A 20,904-nucleotide genomic window follows, 5' to 3' on the forward strand; every position below is an offset into this window, starting at 1 on the left:
TTGATAAGCAAGGAAAAGGTGGGTGTGGAGCTAATTGAAATGAAGCATCACTTGCCATCGAGCACTAATACAGTCGTGTTCAAGAGCTTTCGAGTAGAGAATTAATGGGGCAGCCACAAAGTGCATTGGGGGTCTATAAAGAACTATTAGTTCATTAAAGAATTGAAGTTAAAGAAGGAAACGATAGTTTGAATTGGTCCCAGTGAAAATGAAGCTGAAGAGCACTCTGGGATGTTCCTTTTGGGACGCGAAATGTGTTGTCACTTGCTGCAGTCTGTGCTATCACACGTGGAATTAAAATGCCAGAGGATTTTTGAGCCTGTGCTGGGCTGGATTAATCTGAACCAACCCATGGGGCTGGTATTCCCAGTAAGAGAATTAAGTGAGGCCACTTAAAAAGTTCAGGTGAATGTTACTCTTCAGAGTGACTTAGTGTTGAAAACAGATTAACGGTAGCTTTGAGATGAGGTTTTTCAGACGGCTGAATTCAAACTTGGGAGGGAAAAAAAAAAAAAAAAAGACTTTTCAGAGTCAAAAGAAAAAATGCAGAGTGGCATCCATATACTTTTGAACTTCTCTGCTTGTCATGGTGAGACTATTAAGTCTTCCATTTCCACGGTCTGGTTGATAACGTGCTTAAATTGAAGAGGGGTTGGAATTGCCAGAATTTTTATGCAAATGAAACCTCACCTGGAAGGTACAAGAAAGGCTTTGAGTGAGCTTTTCACCATTCTGTGTCCTTACTGCCTAGTAGAAAATCAAGCTTAAAAGCTGCTGCTTGTGTTGGTTTTAGTCTCCTCTACAGAATTGACTAAAATTGAATTTGATGATAAATGGCTTTGCCATTTCAAGTCATGTAAGATTTTTAAAGTGATGTAGCAACACATGAAACGTTTGGGATATAGGTGAAGCTACTGAAATATTTTATATTTTTTTTTTTTTTAAAAAAAACCAAACCCAAATGTATAACACCGGTGTGTGATCTGGGGGTGGGACTGGGGGGGGGCAGAACAAGGGAAGAGGTTGGGGGTTAATCCCCTTTGCCCTGTGGCTGCGTGTTTGAAACCTATTCATGTAGGTAACGTGCAAAAGGGGGACTTCCATTTATCTTCCTTTTTCCCCTCCGTGTTGCCTGGGGCAGGGTAAGCTTTTTCCCTTGCTGGTAACAAAAGGGAGGGTTGTTTTTTTTTTTCATTAGGCATTATATGATAAGAGCACTTTCACCTAGCTCTTGTGGAAGTCTAAGCTGAGAAACACAGTGGTCTGTGTTAAGTGATAAATATATGAGCAAATTATTAAATCTATTAAAACATTTATCCAGGAGGAACAAGAGGCAGCTAGACGTCGTCAACAAAGAGAAAATAAGAGCAACACAACTACTCCAACGAAGGTTCAAGAAAACAAGGTGAACGTCCTGCATTTTTGTAGAGTGAATGTGTTTTCTCTTTAGCTGTGCATGAACTCAGGATCTGTCAGGAAAAGCCTGGTTCTGTGGGAAGACTGTCTGTGTGTGTTCTGAACACGCAAACTGGTGTAGCTGCTGCTGTAGACAAAAATACGATGGAGTGACTTAAAAGCTGCACTTGGGAATTGCACCACTAATTCTGGAAAAAAGGGTTTTGGAAGATGAATAGAACAGTTGGGCGTCCACCCTCGCGTACCTTCAGCACCAGCTCACTGAGCTTTCCCTGAGTCATAACCCATTGAATGGGGTTCAAAGTGTGCTGAGTCTCTTGCAAAGACTCATTTCCTTTCTCATTCTGTTGCATAATACTCTTAGCAATGCAGGGACTCTTCAGGCATAGAGGTATCACGTGTTGAATGTGCTTTGACTTTTTGATGACATTCAGTTGAAGAATACAGGGTGAGTGATCAGTTTTTCTTAGACAACAGTTACAGATTTCCTTTTCTGGAATGAGTAAGTCCAGAAGACAATGAGCACAACTCCTTGGGTGTTGGGGACAACTCTTACCCCAAGCAAGTCTACTTCCCTGGCAAGTTATTTAACTACAGTGCATCAGTTTTCTTTCATAATATTATTAAACAAAGTTATGAACGCTTACTTAAAAGGAATGCTGCAGATGTAGGTATAAATGACTATTGAGCTTTTGGCTTTTAAAAATCTCGTAGGATTCTGGTGCTGAAGAAGAAAAGGCTGGGGCAAATTCTGTTAAAAAGCCATCTCCCTCCAAAGCACGGAAGAAGAAGTTAAGTAAAAAAGGAAGGAAAATGGCAGGCAGGAAACGAGGACGTCCCAAGAAAATGAACACTGCAAATACAGAGCGCAAGACCAAGAAGAACCAAACTGCACTAGAACTTCTGCATGCTCAAACTGTTTCACAGACATCTTCATCCTCTCCTCAGGGTGAGTTCAAGGCTGAGGGTGGAAGAAGCCTCTCCAGGCCATATGCAAGGGCATGTAGCGACAGGACGAGGGGCAGTGGTTTAAACTAGAGCAGGGCAGGGTTAGATCAGCCATTAGGAAGAAGTTCTTTACACTGAGGGTGGTGAGACACTGGCCCAGGTTGCCCAGAGAGGGGGTGGAGGCCCCATCCCTGGAGACGTTCAAGGCCAGGCTGGATGAGGCTCTGAGCAACCTGATCTAGTTCAAGCTGTCCCTGCTCGCTGCAGGGGGTTGGACTAGGTGGCCTTTAAAGGTCCCTTCTGACCCGACACATTCTGTGATTCTTCTATGATTCTATATGAGTGTAGATAAGCCTCTGAGGCTCTGAATGCGTGCTTGGAAGTTGTTCTTCCTTCCTTGCTGGGTTGAGTTTGGTTTTGTGTCATAACTTCTCCCTTGCCACCAAAGCAAAGCTCCCTTTGAGGTGGGGGGATGCCTCTGTGAGAAGATGGTGCTTGAATCTGTCTGTAGGTACTTGGCCAGGAGCTGGAGCTGAGCCGTGGCTGATTACTTGTCTCTGCTGCTGCTGGTGGCAGGATAAACTGTAGATGTCCTTCCAGACTCTTTTAGTGTGTTGATCTAGCGAAGTTACTGAATCTTGCATTGTAAACGACATGCTTTCTAGTGGTAAAGTACTTGCCAGAAACACTGACTTCCATAATCTGAAGGGTTTTCTCTGTTTGCCTCTTCAGATGCATACAAGTCACCTCATAGTCCATATTACCAACTACCTCCTAAAGTGCAACGGCATTCATCTAACCAGCTACTGGTGACACCTACCCCACCCGCACTACAGAAGCTGCTAGGTAAGACTGTAACGTCACCGTCTTTGTCATGGGAACGTCCACTTCGAGGTTTCTGAACGTACGGTAAATCAAAGGGCTACTTTCCAGCCACTCTGGAAAGCTGTGTATTGAACAGGAGAGGGGGACAGCTTCTCCCCCGTCTTCCCCCACACGCCCTACTTCTCTTGGCATCACCACGAGGTCTCTTCTCGTGCTTGCTGCTGAAGTTGATGTCTTGGTCTGCATTTGTTTTTTGACATTGTTTCAGCTCTCGTTTGGCACAAAAGGAAATAAGCTTGGGTTTAGCAGAGATCCAAAATAACTTTAAATGGAAATGGCTAGTCAGAAATAACTTTATTTTAAATGAAACCATTCTCTTATTCTTAAATGATACAATCTTGGAGAACACCACTCCGTTTTCTCTGCAAAGCAAAGTAAATGAGATGTTGCCTGAGTTTTTGAGGTCATAAAGGTGGTGTGGTTGGAAAATATGCTCCATGTGCAAGAGGTGATTTAAGGGAAAACTTGGGTGTTTTTTTGGGTCTTCTGGTTCCTCCCCCCCACAACTGTTTCTGGCCTTTGGCATTGGGCGTGAGCCAAACTGGGATCATCTGGGAAATTGGTGTAACGTTCCCATCTGTGTAGAGACCAAGGGCATCTGTGATGTCCTTAACTCCTGCTCTCTTGCTGTGGTGTCTGATTGAGTGAGTTAGAGGGATGTTTCATTGTGGGGGGTGGGGAGAATGACACTTGTGTGGAGTAAACCTCGCTGCAAAAGCCCGTCTGCCGGCTCTTACACGTTTTGGCTGCCTGTGATTGCAGCAGACTGGGCTTAATCCTGGGGTTGGCTTTATGCTGAGAGGGCCCCGGTGGTGAGGGCTGGGGCGAAGGAAGGTTCACTGCGTAAAAGGAGACTGGAGGTAGAAGGACAATGAGAAACAAGCGCTTCTTGGAGGTAGAGTAGATGTGGGTGGAGAGTACATCTGTCAGGAGGTCGGAGGAGCACAGCAAGCCGAGTCTTGTGGCTCTGGGAGAATGAGTGTTCTGAGCTCAGGGCTGATTTTGGCTGTTAAAGCTCATCTCTCGTATTGTTTCTACTTACATGGCATTAAAAGCTGTTCAGCTCCTCTTTCATCATGCAAATGCACCATTAGCACCCATCATCTTCCTCTGCGGTTTTGAAGGCGTTGTCATGGCTTCCATCGGGGTACCTGTCAGAGGTAGCTAATGGATCCAAGGGTTCAGCTTGCATCAGAAGATGGATTTTCAGCGTGCTCTAAATTGATCTTTAATGGCTTGGGCTGACCTGCAGTCCAAATAAAAAGCAAGAGAGAGCAAAGGAGGGAGAGGTGTCAAGGGAGCAAACAGGGGTAAATAGGAGCACTGCGCTTTCGCTCACTTGAAATGTATCATCTCCTTATTTATTTCGCAGACTCTTTTAAGATCCAGTACATGCAGTTCATGGCATACATGAAAACTCCTCAGTATAAAGCAAGTCTGCAACAGTTACTGGAGCAGGAAAAGGTAGGTCTCACTTTTAACATTTCTAAACAAAATTGCTTGGCTACCAGATACCTTCGATGTGGGGGGGAAAGTGCTGGAGATGGGAATTGTGTACACTTCACACCAGTGCTGCACGAGGCCAATTACAGAGACTCCACCGGAGTAACACTTAGGCTGAATGACTGTCCCTGGGGATTTTATTGCTAACTTGGTTAGTCGTTGCGTGCTTCAGCTTCCCATCTGCAAACTGGGAGAGACGTACCTTCCCTCTGGTGCCCCTCCACCTGGTATGTCTTACTTCAGTAATTTGTTTTTTTTTTCTTCTCTATTTTGACATGAAGCTGTGCACACCTACGCAGGAAGCTGGTGTCTTGAACCCTCTCCTTTTCTCCCATTTGGGATTGGCAGCTGCTTTTCTTCTCGAAATGTCTCTTGGGTCAGTGGAGCAGAGGCGGTGGCCATCCTCTCCAGCAGCATGCCCTGCCTGAGGCCATTCCTGCCCTCCGCTTAGGGGTGGCTTCCCTGCAGGGATGCATCCTGCGCGAGCTGCTGGCCAGACTGCTCTTAGATTATTAAATTGTCCTTAATCTGGCTAAAGATTTTAGCAACTTTGAATGACCACCTTGAAAAACACACCGATACTAATTTCTTGGAGCTGAATTTTTTGGTTTTTGACATCCTATTCTTTTCCCACTGTAGGAAGGGCTAAATGAATTGAGTGCTCTGGCATCAGGATGCCTCACTACACTTTTAACAAATTCAAGTATGGGATTAAAAAATCCAAACAGTCATTACTGACTTAATGAAGCATCCTTAGTATTGGTAATCTTAACGTCTTACGGTTACACTGGTGAACAAAGTGTAAATTTACCAAGTTGGGGGTTGAAATACATGGAAAGATGAAGAAAACCCTGCAGCTGTGAAGCGTGGCGTTTTTCTCTGCTATGGAGCCATCTCCCCAGCAGAGGGAGGAGATTTACTGGCTAAATGCTTTTTCTTCTTGTGTTGCTTTACCTCAATTAATGAGTAATTTAATGATGAGGGAGACTGTGCTTGCTACTTCTGCGGAGGAAGCTTTACCCATAGAACTCAACAAGAATCTTTGACTTCTGGCCAGTTCTAGCTTTTGGTAGCCCCCGTGGAAGCTTTCCTTTGCTCTGTGGCCTTTGTGAAAGTGTCAGCGTGAAGCTGTAGCTTTGTTTCCTGGGGCTTTCCATAATGGGAACTCTTTTTCCAGATGAGAGAAACTAACTTTGTTACTGAGAATTGCTTCGTGCTGATGTGATGTTCATGCAAACCTTTTTTCTAGGGTTGTTCCCATTTGTTTTCACTGTCAAACAGCACTTTGACTTTTCAACTTTTTCCTTAAGCAGCATATTTTTCTGCTTGTTCTGTATTTGTGTGGAAAGTCAGCATAAAGTTAATTTATCTCCTCTCACAGAAAATAGCATGAGAAATGATAGCGTGCAAAGATTGTGCTGAACGTTGAAAGTATAAATTGAGGGTGTGGAAAAGTAATCACTTCGTGTTGGTGTCTGACAGCTGGTTTCTGCTTTGAGACATTCGGATGAGGGATTCAGTATGAGAATAGTTTTTTAATGGAGTGTTACACTGAGAGCACGGCGAGTTAAACTTCACTAAAGCAGAAGCAGAAGTTTGCTGGAGGAGGTGCTGTTGTATGTTCTATTTAAAGAACTCCCTCTTTACCTGAAGGCTTTTCAAGTACAAGAAAAACACTTCTGGAATAGGATTTTAAAATAAACAAGGTGCTGTGGGCTGCCAGTTCACCACATTACCCTTAGATGGAGCTGTCAGCTCCTCCAGGGCTCCCAAAGGCTGAGTGAAGGGAGTGATGCTGAAAAGCATACATGATTTTTTTCAGCATCACCTATGGCAGCCCCGTTAGCATTGCAGAGACTCAACTGTTTGCCCAAGTCCTTGGCGTAAGAGGCAAGAAAAACTGTATGCCAGGCCCTGTGTTTGCTGACACACTGGGCTGCTTGGAAGATCAAGCTGCTTTTTGCCCTTGTCCTCCACTTTTTTTGGAGTGATGGCTCAGTTTCTGCAAGATTCCTGTTTGGCTTCAGCAGCAAAAGTTGGAGAAAAGCATAATCTCCAGAGCCCGCTCCTCTCACTGTGCTCGTCTTTCAACTGGGAACTGAATCAATGAGACTTTTAGCCAGTCCTACCCTTGCCCTTGCTGCTCACGTAGCGCACGACCATGAAATGAGTAATCAAGTATCTAGTTAAGGGACGTTATGGACAGGAAATGTTCTGCGAGTGGAGGGGTTGGGTGGGCTGCTGAAGGAATTTTGGCATTAGAAGTACAAGTGGTTTGTCTTATTTATGACTTTCTTCCTACCTCCCCCACAGTGTATTTTCATTTACTGCGTGTCTTCCATGAGCATTGTGTAGGAAAACTCTGAATTGGGACTCTGGAGATTTAGATTCTGTTCCCAGTTTAGTAACAGATTTCATACAGATAATCTTTTCCAGTTCCATTTCTGCTCTGTAGGACGTGATTATTACTACCTCTTTACAATGTGCTAGGAGGATAAAAATGAATTCTTAAGACTGTCCTGATTATATTTTACCATATAGCAGAAAAAACGACTTAAAAGCTCTTCTCAGCTTAATTAACTTCACCAAGCATTGAACACTAACAAATCCCGGCACACAGAAGTCTGAGACAGAGCTGGATTAGTTCATACAGCTCCCCTCAGAGCTCAGATTCACTCCCAACTTGTGATACCAACTGGGTGTAAGCATCTCACTGAGATGGGACCGTGCTGCAGTTGATGCTAAAAGTGTATTTTCTTACTCTTCCCTCTTCCAGGAAAAGAATGCTCAGCTACTGGGGACAGCACAGCAGTTATTCACCCACTGCCAGGCACAGAAAGAGGAAATCAAACGGCTTTTTCAGCAGAAACTTGATGAGGTAGCCCTGATCTGGTGGAAGTGGATGTTTGTTAGTCATCTGCACGCAAACGGTTTTGATAAAAATAAGTGAGACCAGAGTAAATCTCAGGTCTTCGGCCTCCATTTTGCAGCAGATCGTGCTAAGTAATGTGGAATCTGTATCACTCTTTAGCTGGGTTTTTTCCTTCGTTGTCGGAATTGTTGTGTGCCAGTCTGTATCCAGGGGAAGGGGGTGACAGGCCACAGACACGGTGGTATTTTAGTGAAGGATGCATCCCCTGTGGGTTGAATGGGCCCTGTGTTGCTAATGCGAGTTCAGAAGCGCAGAAGGAAACGTGGTGGCTCTCTACAAAAATAGTGTTCTTTTGGCTGGCAAGCAACTAAATGCCAGTTTTAAAGTTGAATTGCTGGAAAGGCAGATCCAAGTGAGGCATTTCTGTCCTTGTTATCCCCTAGCAATGACAAAGTGCCTGTGAGGGTGCTGTGGGACTTCCTGTGAGCTGCGTAAGTTCTGTGGATCTCCTCAATGTCACTTTTGGATGTGACAGTCATCTGGAATTAGGGTGTCAAGGCCTTATTGAATGAGCTCTTACTTTCTCACCCTTCGTCTTGTAGTTGGGAGTTAAAGCTCTGACATACAACGACCTGATTCAGGCTCAGAAGGAAATCTCTGCTCACAATCAGCAGCTGAAAGAACAGACGAAACAGCTGGAGAAGGACAACAGCGAACTCAGGAACCAGAGCTTACAGTTGGTGCGTACAACGCTGGTGTCCAAGTAGCGGGGTGATGCTCCCGTTTGTGTAAGGAGGACAGGTCAGGAGCCACGGGCTGCCCCTGTCCTCAAGGTATCTTAATGAATAAAAAATTATCCAGCTGCTGTAGCTCCTCTGTACCAGAGGAGAATGATGGAGGAAAGAATGAAGGTGGTCCTTTTTCTTGGTGACCTTTATTTACCTCTAACCAAATGCTGAGGTGACAGTTGGCTCTGGCCTCAGCCCTGTCCCGTCAGCAGCTGAATGTGCACTTTGTCACTGAATCTGGATCTCGCTGGCCAAGAAATCTGTCCAGTCCTTGCTTTGTGGTGGCCGTAACTTGTGCTGTTCATCCTGGTAACTCAAACTCTTAAGGCAGGTGAGGGGGAAATCTGGATGTGGGAGCCCTCAGGGAGGCTGGGTGATAATGCTGTTTTCAGAAAGAATGAGGCCACCTCCTGCCACGTTATGTGGTGACCACAGGACCATTTTGGTGGCATTTGGCTTAAGCTGAGAGGAGTTTTGAGTGGGCTGAGAAGCTTCTTGCACGTATCCAGTTGAAAGGTGCATGGCTTTCAGCTTGCACCTTGGGTGGTGTGAAGTGGTTAAAGTTGTCTTTTGATCTGTTTGTCCGGTGTCTTTGCAGCTTAAGGCACGGTGTGAAGAACTGAAGCTGGACTGGTCAACATTGTCACTGGAGAACTTGCTGAAAGAGAAGCAGGCATTGAAGAATCAGATTTCTGAGAAACAAAAGCACTGTTTGGAATTGCAGGTAGAGAGCCAGAAACGAATCTAGAGTCACCAGTTTGGGATAGCTCTTGGGCAATGGCAGTTAAGGGTATTTGGCGAAATATGATGTTAAAGGATAAGCTGGGTGACTGCTTTTCTTCCCCAACCCCTCTCCCCCAGAGACTATTTTTTTTGCTTGGGGGTTTTGTTAAGCTGGAGAGATAAGGATGTAAATAACTTTTAAAGGAAGTAGGTGCTATGACCTGATTCCTTGGTAATGCTGTGGAAGAAGGAATCATGGTTTGTCATGAAATAGAATTAAAAAGCATGACCGGGTGAAAAGAAAGGTCCTGCTTGTTTGCATAATATGTGGCTTCACTTTGTCTTCTGTGTGCTCTGATGTCTTGAGTCAGGAATCGGTTCCCACAAAATGTCACTTTCCGCAGTGAAAAGAAATTAAACTCCTGTGACGGAAGAACTTCTCTTTCCCTGTGAGATTAGCACTAGAGCTAACCCAGCCTTTGGCTGGATGCCTTGCCGTGGAGTGAGTGTTTCCTTCAATGGCTGGCAGTACCGAGTTACTCCATACTCTCTATATAAGTTGGTGATATTTTATGTTTGCTCTCGAGATCGGAAAGGTGCTTTCTAAGAGTCTCCGAGCCATTCCCCTTACCTGCGCCTTTTGGTCTCAAGCTCAGAGCAGCATGTTGAAATTTGTTTCTCAAGTTTTGGGTCAATTGTCCTGCCTTGTTCCCAGAAATGGGGCCGCTTTTCCTGAGAAGCACATCTAGGCAAAACTCTGTAATGTGATAGAATTGTTAAGTGTGGTCATTAATCATTGTCCTCCTCTTCGTTTAAAGATCAGCATTGTGGAACTTGAGAAAAGTCAAAGACAGCAGGAGCTCATGCAGCTGAAATCGTACACGCCGTCTGATGAGTCACTGTCAGTACAGCTACGCAATAAAACCCATTTGAGCCGCGATCCTGAGCCTGATCACGGCAGGTTCCAACTGGAGCTTGAATGCTCTAAGTTTCCTATGCCCCACATCAATGGCATGAGCCCCGAACTGTCCATGAATGGCCATGCTACTCCCTACGAAATCCATAACACTTTTAGCAGACCCTCTTCCAAGCAGAACACCCCGCAGTACACGACCTCTCACCTGGACCAAGAAATAGTTCCGTGTACCCCAAACCACAGCAGCAGACAGAAGGCAGACAAGATGACGAGCTTGTCCTTACCTGATTATACCAGGTTTTCCCCAGCTAAAATAGCACTGAGGAGACACTTGAATCAAGACCATGCAGTCAATGGAAAAGCAACAACTAATGAGATACAGAGGTGAGAGTGACCATTTCCTGGGATGGGAAAGGAGGGGTAATACTACTGCTTGTTTTTAATAACAGTGGTTTGCTTGGATTGTGGAAAAAATATTTTAAAAGTGGTGTTTTTTACATTTTTTTAAAAGTTTTGTGTCAGGAAAACCAGCAGTGGCAGCTGATTGGGTAGATAAGGTGGTACAGCGCCTTGGGTTTGGTGGAGGAATTCCTTGCGAAAGAGAAGTCGTTCGCTTTTGTATCCTAACCGTCGTAATCATCTCTGTTCCAGAGCTGACCATGTCAAAGAGAATGGCCTTACATATCCAAGCCCTGGTATTTCAAATGGCATAAAGCTGAGTCCTCAGGAAACTCGGCCCTCTTCCCCAGCGGCCTTACCAGTTGCAAGCGAGAAGGTAAGAGATCTGCGTGTGCTCGAGTGCGGAGATGGTAGAACAAAGACAAAGTTGGCCAAACTAGGGGATGCGGGCAGGCTCCTTTCTGTGGTCAGCTTGGCGTGGAAAATAACACGAAATACAATAGGTGTGGTACAACCAAAAGAAGGAGCTGGCTAGAGGAAGAGAACACTGTGCTCGTCAAAGATGTGCTTACCTCTGAGTTACTGGTTTGCGTGTGAACTGGACCAGTAATGCAGTAGGACTTCTTTTTGATCTGGTGTGCGTCTACGTGAAGTTGAAAAGTAGACTCCTTCATGGTTTAAAAAAGTAAAAATAACACAAAATTGTCCATGTAATTGGTCCAGCCATGAATCATATTGGTGCTCATCTCAGAGCAAGCAGGTGCCCTCCGATAGGAGGTTACCATGGAAATATTTCTGGCTACTGCGTCTTCTGCGTTACAGAGGGCCTCAAGATAGGAATTCTGTCAGATGTGTGCTTTTCACAGAGCTCTAACAAAGACACTGGGAAATGCACTTGCCTGAGGCAGCCTTTTCCTTGTGCTTGGGGCCAGCGGTAGCTTTATTTTACATATTGCTCTGCTGTTGGATATTGCTGTCCGAGTCAACTTTGCTATATAATCATTACACTTAATCGTGCAATTCTGTTTTTTAAAAAAAGGGAGGGAATATAAATGAGCAGGTTACCATTAATTTCAGAAGCCTTTTCAGTAATAGCATGTCGCTAAGATCGTTACTGTCTCTTCTGCGTTTACAGGTTTTGAGAGAGAGAACCTCTGTGAGTAATGGAGAAACTATCACCAGCCTACCTATCAGTATTCCTCTCAGCACAGTGCAGCCCAATAAACTCCCTGTTAGTATCCCTCTGGCCAGCGTAGTCCTACCTAGCCGTGTTGAGAAGGTGGTGAGTAAGGGATTGTCAACACTTTCCATCCCTAACTAAAAATCACACCGGGCAGTAACGGGGTGCCGTGCACCAGGATCCTTAGTGGGCTGCTAATCTCGACTGTCCATACTTCGGGGGAGGCTGCTGTTGGGATTCGTCCTCTTGGCTCTTAGTCATTCTGTAGATTTTTACTCTCTTTTGTCGGTGGGGTGGTGGGATTTGAGCCAGGAAAGGGGAGTAAAGTTACATGCCTCAAGAGATCCTAGGCTTAAATGTCTGGCCGGGTGGAAGAGCCACAGAGCCTGAGAGTTTGTGGCAGTGGAAGCAGAGAGTCACATGTGTCAGTTTGTTCTTAGCCCCTGCCTCCTTATGTCACCCTGGGAGACACATTGGTCATTTAAAATTGTCTTTCTTTATCACGTACGTGTGTAGGATGAACTTGAGTAGTGCCTTCAGGCTGTAATGCCTGATGTGCGAGTGACTGCTCTGTAGCAGCAGAGAGCAACTAGAGAACTTTTGGGGCCATCTTTTTTTTTGAAGTCCTGATAAGTCTATGCTACTCGCAGAGTTTAAAAAAGCCTGGTCCAGTTTCTCACAAAAATTTGTCACAAAAGTGTTACAGTAGAGAACTGAGAAACATTTGCTGCTTTCGCGTCAGAGCTGTGAATTTAGAATCCATCCAGAAGCGCCTGCCTTAACAATCCCACATTTGGAAAACTGGAGTTGTTTCATAGTATTGAATCCATTATCTTTTCCCAGCTGCGGAGTTTTAATTGTAGCAGAACTATAGTCTGCCTGGCTCCGAGCAGAAGCCCTATGTCCTCAGCGAGAGAGAATGTTAGCGCTGCATGGCATCTCTCCCTGCAACACATTGTTTATTCAGGCTACCACTTCACATTTGTTTTCCTGCTTTAGGAAAACGCCGCTTGTTGGTCATGCCCTCAGATAGCGTACCAGAGAACACAGCCTAATGCATTTCATGTTCCTTTTGGGGTTTTTTTGGAGAACTTTGTATGCGCAGGCTTGGGGACATGATACAACCATTTCTTTCCTTTCCGGCTGTCCGTGAAACAGGCATTTGTTCTCTGATCGCAGTGCTGTCCTGAGCCTAAACTTACTGGGACGACGGGCCTCTTGTCCCTCTGTCTGCATGGTGTCTGCTGTGTGCTAGATACTATTGCAGTGTAATTAATCATATATTTATTTTTGTCCCATAACATGGCGATCTATGGTTTTCTCAAAGCAAGCAAAATCTAGGACACTGAGCAAGTAGAGCCACTTTCCTTGGGAGATCTACTAATGCATGTGAATTTTGTTTAAACTGTTGGCTTTTGGGTATCCTTCCTGTACTAAAATGCCTGTTTCTCTTCCCCCAGAGAAGCACACCTAGCCCAGTTCATCAGAGTAGAGACTCGTCGACACTTGAAAAGCAGTTTGGTGCTAGTTCTCATAATGGCGTAAGCAATGCTGCTGGAAACAAGCCACTGGCTTTGGCTACCTCAGGTAACAGCCTCATCTACGCGAGGGCGCGCTGGCCTGTCGTGACAGCACCCCACGTGCACGCGGCGGAGTTTTCTGAGCACTTCTTGTCAGGTCATTCAGGCAGTAGAGGGCTAGATAAATGGGTGTTTTGTAACGAGACCAAAGAATCGTGGATGATGATGCTTTGAGACAGTATGTGCCTACAGCTTTGATGCATCCTGGCATAAAATATTGGTTTGACGTGCCTCTACCTGAACGGCGGCACCTTGCAGTATAAATAAATAATTGCTTTCAGAAATTCTTCTACGTGGATTAAGAGACTCCTGCCTGTACAATGTGGCAAACCAGCAAAGTGTTGCATGGCTATGCTATGAGCTGATGATCTGGCTTTAAAAGTTTTATTTTACAGGGTGGTGGAGATTTTTATGATAGCAAAATTAATTGCTTGATGGAGGTCACAATGGTGCCTCGTGAGCAGCTGTGAAGGCACAAGTACGTGGGTAGGAAGGAAGGTGAAAGGGGAGAGGGCGGGGATACCTTTAAGTCCAGACGTTGCTTCTGAACTCACTCGTCTGTTGAAATTGTGGCCCTTAGCTGTTCAGGCTGTGGAAACGTCGTGGACCAGGCAAAGCAGGTTCTGGCATACAGCAGCTATTCCACAGCCGATCCCTCAGCAGAGAGTGCGTTCCTTCTTAGCGTTTACCACCTCGAGGGGCTTGTGCTGTTTCTAGCATCTGTTTTGCAAAGAAGAGCTTGGCTGCAGTTTTCTAGAAAACCAACAGAGTATTTAACAAACCCTTGTTGTAAAACAATACCATGTTCCTTCTACCCCTTTCATTTAGACAGCCCAGAGACAAGGCCTTACTAGAGCACTAAAGCCATTTATGATACACCATGACAAATACTTAATTCTCTTTCCAAGCGTCTTCCCATGTGGCATTCTCCTGCCACGATTTCTCTGAAGATCCCCTGTCACTTCCTAAGCCACAGCCTTTTGTTTAATTTTGAGAAGGAGGTGGGCTGTATAGATGACACAACCCCTTCTTTTTCGGGGAAGGGAACAGGCTGAATTTGGCCGTCTGTTTCCTTGACGGTAGGAAGGAGTTGAGAGAAGAGGAGCCCTGATTCCAAAAGGTGTAATAGCTCAAAAGAAACACACTTGAATTCCATTTAAAAACGTAGCAGAGCATAGGGTATGTCCATATAACACATGAATTTTCCTGAATTGGCAAAAGAGTAGTGAAAATCGTTCGCCCTTGACTGAAATTGTCAGCGCACAGAGCCACGTTCTCAGCTGCACCGTGTAAAAAGCAGCCGTGCAGTTCCCGCGTAACGCCCGGCTGCTGGCTGCTGGAACGCAGGTAGAGCTGAAACCGCTCCCGGTCATCCCAGCAATCTAGCACTGTGAACTATCGCTCAGCAGAAGCAATGATGTATACTTTCCCTTTCAACAGGTTTTTCTTACTCTTCTGGCTCCGTGGCAGTCAATGGAAATCTTACAAACAGCCCAGCCCATCTTAACCATAGTGTTGATCAGGCAGCTCTGGACGACTCTGGGAGTCTCTTTAACTCAGTAGGGTCTCGGAGTTCCACTCCACAACATCCTTTGCTAATGATGCAGTCAAGGAACTCTGGGCAAAACTCCCCTGCTCACCAGCACTCAACAAGCCCCAGGTTAAATGGCACCTCCCAGAGCCTGGTAGGGGTATTGCAATATGCAGATGCTCAGAAGATGTTTGCCGAAGGAACAAAGGGGGATCTTCAGTCTGATGCAGCGTTTTCAGATCCTGAGAACGAGGCCAAGAGAAGAATCATCTTTACAATCTCTCCTAATACAGGACATGTAAAACAATCCCCTTCCAACAAGCACAGTCCGCTGCCCACGAGCGCTCGGCTGGACTGTGGCCAAGCACACGCGCAGGATGGGAAGAAGCGAGGCCGGCGGAAGAGATCCTCCACCGGGAATCTCAGCGGGAACTCCGGGGTCTCCCCTAAACGCAAATCCTTACCTACTGTGTCTGGACTCTTTACGCAACCATCAGGTTCACCGCTCAATATCAACTCCATGGTAAGGGCAAAAAGAAGAGCTCTGGCAAGCGAGAAGGGCTTGGGAAGCTCTTTGAATTAGAAATAAGCTTTAACTCTTCTGTTCTTTAGCATACTCTCAGGCCGTTGGAGTGCTAGTAGCTAGAATTGGTGTGAGGACCCTTTGTGAAAACGGCCCCTCTGAGAGGCGAGAGAATTGCTGAAAAATTGGGGAACTATTTCTGTATAGGTGGAACTTCTGCAAAGAGTTCTTTGCTGTCAGAGCATTACAAATGAAAAATAATCTCTTATGACAAAAAGCTTGTTTCTGCAGTGAAGTTGATTTTTTTTTTTTTCTTTTTTTAGGCTGTAGGTTAAATATTTTGAAAATAGTTTAAATGAAGATCGACTAAATAGCATAAGAGTGCCAGAAGCATATGGCATTCTTGCATAATTAAGCCAGCTATACAAGTTGTGTTCATGTGATCCTGTACTTGGAAAAGAAACGTGATTATCCAATGCCTTCATTTCTGTGTTTAAACATAAAATCAAAGAATGAAAACTAGATATTTTTCCAAGCCCTATTTAAGCTTTCATCCCGGGCTGTAACGCAGGGTGGTGGGGTATAACAACGGCAGTACTAAACGAGCGGCTGTTGGCATGTCCTGAAGCCGAGCAAGTTAAAAGCCTGCTTTTAATATCCTCAACAAGATGCCTTGTTTCTAAAGGGATGCTCTCATCTGTAACTGCTTTCTTTCCTTCTTGCCCAGGTCAATAACATTAACCAGCCTTTAGAAATAACAGCCATTTCCTCTCCTGAAAACTCCCTGAAGAACTCTCCTGTTCCTTACCAGGACAATGACCAGCCCCCGGTGCTGAAAAAGGAAAAGCCCCTCATTCAGACCAACGGCGTTCATTACTCTCCTCTAACGTCAGACGAAGAGCAGGGATCTGAAGACGAGCACAATAGCAGCAGGTGAATACCCAGGCATAGGTTTCAGGATGAGATTTCTCTGAGAGTCGGTAACGGGGCTCTAAACTGGAGAGGTGCGCGAAGCCGCCTTTGTCCCCTTTGCCTGCAGAGCGATTCCATTACGCTCCGCCTCTTACGCGGCTGAAACGGCGAACGGGGAAGGTCCTTGAATGTGGGAACCTGCTGTTGCTGTGTTTGCAAGGCTGACAGAGTCTGCCTTCTGAAAGAATTACTGTAGAAATGATTGGGGCTTTTTTTTTTTATTGCGTTGCTTTGTAGGAGTACTGAGGCTGTGCGTGTAATCTTTAACTAAGAATCTGTCTCCCCTTCACTCCCAGTTTCAGCTTGATTCAAAATTCCTTGCTTCCTGCCCCAAACTGTTGACGTGTGGCTCTGAAAATTGAGTATTTGCCACCCTTTGCCTGCCTGTGGGGTGCAATTTTTTCACTTGTTTAAGGTGCTGGAAAAGTAACCGCTGTAGAAATGTGAGCAACAGCCTACTGCTTCTTGATAAAGAGCAGCAACAGTGAAGTCCTGTGAACGTGCACTAGTCTTGGCAAAGAGCACAAATTCTGTAATAGCTTCTACTTAAAGTTTGTGGTGGATTTTTTAAGTTCCTTTAGTAACATTCAGCTTTCTGGCCGACTTGGCTTTATATGCTCTAGTCAGCTGTTAAGACGTGAACGTGCGGAAGATGAGGGTTGTGAGGGGAAATGTGCAACGAAAGGTCTGCAGTGAGTGCTATAACCTTTTTGTTTTCCCACTAGAATTGAAAGGAAAATTGCAACCATATCATTGGAAAGCAAATCTCCACAGAAGACTGTTGAAAATGGTAGGTGTGAGGAACGTTAATTACTTGTTGTCGCGGTTGAACTTGGGAACGGGTGTCTGCCACTGACTGAAGTTGTTAGTCAGGAGCGGGCTCTTCTGTGCTGCTGAGCAGAGTGCAGTTCTGCCAGGGCTTTGCATAATCATAATTAAGACAAGTCGCTGATAATTACAGATTTTTGGGTCGGTTCTTTCTGTAGTCACAGGTCACCAAAGATCTGACCAGTTTTTCTCCTGGCTCGGGGTGTGGGGAGGGACGAACAGTACAAAGGCTGAGGAAAGAGTAGATCAGCGTTCTCAAATGCTTTCAGGGCATGAAACTAAATTGTAAAGACTTTTGGAGGCTTCACAAATATTTCTACCTTGGGATCAGAAATAGAATTACAGACTGATAAAATGTGGGTGTTGAAAGATAAACCCCTGTCCTTAACGAGCAGGTTCAGTGAATGCTGGTTTTTGATGTTTATACATTTTCTTCCAAACTAGGCGGCAGCTTATCTGGGAGGAAACAAGCACAAAGCAACGAGAACATGAACAGCAGTAAATGGAAATCTACTTTTTCACCAATATCTGACATCAACCTGACCAAAACTACAGATAGTCCCTTGCAGTCGGTTTCATCTCTGAGCCAGAACTCGCTGTTTGCCTTCAGGCCGTCCTCCGAGGATGGCCTTGCCATGGACGCCAAGATCACCGCACACGCGAGGAAGAGCATCGCCGTGCCCTCGGCTGGGGCAGACGGGCTCAGCCCCGGTACAAACTCCACTAACGGCTTCACATACAATGGTGGACTGTCAACAGACATTGGTTTACACAGCTTTATCGATGGTGCTTCTCTTACGCATAAAGCTTCAGACGTGACGACTTCCAATTCCTCCCTGGGTTTCCAGTCGCAGCGAAGCAAAGATGTGGGGGTATCGGAAACGAATCCTTTTTTGAACAAGAGGCAACTCGAAGGCCTCAGCGGCACGAAAGGAGAAGACTTAAATCGGTCGGGGGTCAAAGGCAAAGAGCTCGGTGAAATAAGCATTCGTGCTGGGGGTTCTTCGGAAAAAAACTCTTTGCAGCATAACGGAAAGGTCGGCAAAGGAAGGGACCGAGATGTGGAGTTTAAAAATGGCCACAACCTTTTCATTTCTGCTGCTGTTTCGTCTGGTGGCCTTCTGAATGGTAAAAGCCTTTCTACTGCTGTTTCTTCAGCAGGCAACCCAGCATCTTCTGTTCAGGCGCACCATCCTTTCCTAAACACTTTGACCACTGGATCGCAGTTTCCCCTCGGCCCCATGGCCTTGCAAGCAAACCTCAACTCGGTGACAAATTCCTCAGTATTGCAGTCCTTATTTAATTCCATGCCAGCTGCTGCCAGTCTGGTCCACGTGTCATCAGCTGCAACCAGACTGACTAATTCTCACACTATGGGGAACTTCTCTCCTGGGGTTACAGGTGGAACAGTTGGAGGTAGGCAGAACTCTTTCTCTGGTATAAGACAGGGCCTAAAGGAAAGTCTGACACTGCCTCTCCAGGGGTGAAACCCTTTCATTTCTGCAGGATGTGAAGCAGATCTGTCCCACATAACCAGTCTCCTCTATCTCTTGGAAAAATGCTAGGATGAGTTCAGTTCCCCACAATGCAATCTCATGAGCTTTGTCTACTAGATGAGCTTGTTGTATCACCTTAATGAAAGAATGCACCCAGACTTTGTGATTTCATAATGTATGCTTGTTCAGATGTTGCTGTGTTGGAACCAACTTAGGTCCGCCGGCAGGTAAAAGATTTCGCTTGTCTCATGGTACCAAGTTAAGGATCTCTAACTTGTCAACTTGAGTAAAGGTTGAGCTTAGGCCTTGAATGGATTTAGCATGATCCAGGAAGAGCAAAACATCAGTGCCTCTTCAGAGGAGATGGTGTTGAGAATTGCGTAGCATTCTGGCTCTTGAACGGACACGAAGAGCGTTTCTTTGCCAGGAAGGGCAATGCCATATGCACCTTGCGCTTCTGGGATTCTGCACAAGCTTGGCTTCTGTGGCCCAAACCGGAGACAAGCTGGCAGGACTAGAAGATAGTCTGAACCTGCCGTTTACTAAGTGTCCAAGGCAGTTTTTCTTACCTGTCCATAATCATTCAGGCACCATGTCGGGAAATCCTAACTCTCACATCTCTCAGCACGTAGATTTGCTGGAAATACAATCTCCCCCCTGCTGCCCTGTAAGTGGGGAAGCAGGAGGGTGGGGAGGGAAGAGCAGCAGTTTGAGTCTTCAGATAAACGACTCTAGAGACCACGTAATCTCATCAAAAGTCTACCCGTGTGGTGTAGAACTGACAGTTCTTGGGTCTGACCATTTTTCCTCGTGGCATTTAGAGGTTGGCAGTAGGAAAGGTAAGTGAAACCTTTTGTACCTCCTGGCCTGCACCATTATCTCTCATTGCTTGCTGCCTTCTCATGCTGCATATTTTTGTATGGGGCTGTAACTATTATAATTTTGCTTTTTTTCTTTTTTTTTTTTTCTTTTTTGTTTTGTTTCTCTTGTCACTTGAGACTGTACAAAGCCCATCTGTTGAAGCTGAGTTTTTCTCTCCTGTTTGCAGGTATTTTTAACCATGCGGTGCCTTCTGCCTCCTCTCCTCATCAATTTGGAGCCAGTTTCAGCAGCAGTGCTGTCTCTAGCAGCACAGTGCTAAGCTTAAACCCTCTGCAGGCTGTTGCCAGCACCTCATCCTCATCCTTCCCACCCCCTTCCTCTAATTTAGTAACATCTAGTGAGACTAGATCTGCTCAGCACCTCAACAGAGCGCCAGTGCAATCTGTTTTCCATTCCCCTCCGCCCCCTCCTAACGTTTCCTTGCCCCCACCTCCTCCATTACTTGCTTCTAACTCCGAGCCTGCGCTTCTGCAGAACCTGCCATCCATCCCACCTAGCGACGCTTTTTTGCCATCCTCTTCTGCCGCTTCTGTCCAAGCTGCTAACGCTTCTTTGTCTATTAAGCTAGCTTCTCTCCAGCACAAAACCTCCCGCCCCTCCTTTACAGTCCATCACCCGCCTCTGCCCCGTTTGGCGCTGGCCCAGTCCGCGCCCATGATCACGCAGTCCAACGCAGCCGGCACCTCCGCTATGTGGGTTACACTTGGCATGCAGTCTCCTTATGCTTCGCACCTTTCTGGGGTTAAGCCACGATAAAGAGCTTGCTTAGCTAACAGTTCTTATTTTGTAAGGTAAGGCTAGAGAACAAAAAAGAGGAGTTTTGTACGAGATGCTGAATGATGCTTCTTCCTTTGCAGAGATAGGTTGGGGGTGGGCTCTGTGAAACAGAGAAACCTCTAAAGTGTGGGAAGCAAATGATCTGATGGCAGAGGATGGAGAGTCTTAACGCTCTCTGTTCTGGGAGTCAGGATTTCTCGACAAGGAGTGCTTGCAATGGTAACTCTGCTCTGGCTCATCTGACATTAGGATTGTGTTCAGGTTGGGATCACTTTATGAAAATGTTTATTTCCAAAGATCAGCAATCAGGAGGAAATGTCTATTTTTAAGTATGGTTTTATACACTTACGGGAAGTGGCTGTTGCCTACTTTGATTCCCCCCTCCCCTCTCCGACGCAGACTGTTGCATTTCCACAAGCCCATGTTCGCGTAGCGTTGGGACGCGGGATGGTGCTGCTTTGTGACTGTACGTGGCAATGTGGTGGTCTTGTTTTCACCCTCAGCCAACAACAGCTGCTCTAAATAATCCTAACGTCAAAAATCTCTAGGTTACAAGCTGCAGCTTTGTCTTGGAGAGCAAATGCACTGATCTTGCATTGCAGTTAATGTGCCCCCTGCATCACTGGAACACACAACCGCAGGTAGCAAAGAGGGGTTGTAATTTCTCTGTGCACTGCAGCTGTAT

General features: G+C 45.7%; 1 protein-coding gene across 10 annotated transcripts in view; it reads left to right on the forward strand.

The window, feature by feature from the left end:
* The window catches only part of DOT1L (DOT1 like histone lysine methyltransferase), a 71,538-nt gene that overhangs the window by 48,571 nt on the left and 2,063 nt on the right, over positions 1-20,904 (forward strand). For 2 of the 10 annotated variants that reach the window (XM_074565759.1, XM_074565766.1), the window contains exons 13-28: positions 1,322-1,405; positions 2,131-2,365; positions 3,097-3,210; positions 4,622-4,713; positions 7,529-7,630; positions 8,227-8,364; positions 9,011-9,136; positions 9,954-10,435; positions 10,703-10,826; positions 11,586-11,732; positions 13,091-13,217; positions 14,651-15,264; positions 15,992-16,197; positions 16,962-17,026; positions 17,509-18,480; positions 19,609-20,233. In XM_074565759.1, coding sequence (XP_074421860.1) covers positions 1,322-1,405; positions 2,131-2,365; positions 3,097-3,210; positions 4,622-4,713; positions 7,529-7,630; positions 8,227-8,364; positions 9,011-9,136; positions 9,954-10,435; positions 10,703-10,826; positions 11,586-11,732; positions 13,091-13,217; positions 14,651-15,264; positions 15,992-16,197; positions 16,962-17,026; positions 17,509-18,480; positions 19,609-20,198 — 4,218 coding nt within the window. In that variant the 3' untranslated portion in view covers positions 20,199-20,233. Of the gene's footprint in view, positions 1-1,321; positions 1,406-2,130; positions 2,366-3,096; positions 3,211-4,621; positions 4,714-7,528; positions 7,631-8,226; positions 8,365-9,010; positions 9,137-9,953; positions 10,436-10,702; positions 10,827-11,585; positions 11,733-13,090; positions 13,218-14,650; positions 15,265-15,991; positions 16,198-16,961; positions 17,027-17,508; positions 18,481-19,608; positions 20,323-20,904 lie in introns of those variants that run through there. The other 8 variants (XM_074565761.1, XM_074565760.1, XM_074565762.1 and 5 more) reach the window with 8 other exon arrangements.

The sequence above is a fragment of the Larus michahellis genome, chromosome 23, assembly GCF_964199755.1.
Source record: "Larus michahellis chromosome 23, bLarMic1.1, whole genome shotgun sequence".
Lineage (NCBI taxonomy): Eukaryota > Metazoa > Chordata > Aves > Charadriiformes > Laridae > Larus > Larus michahellis.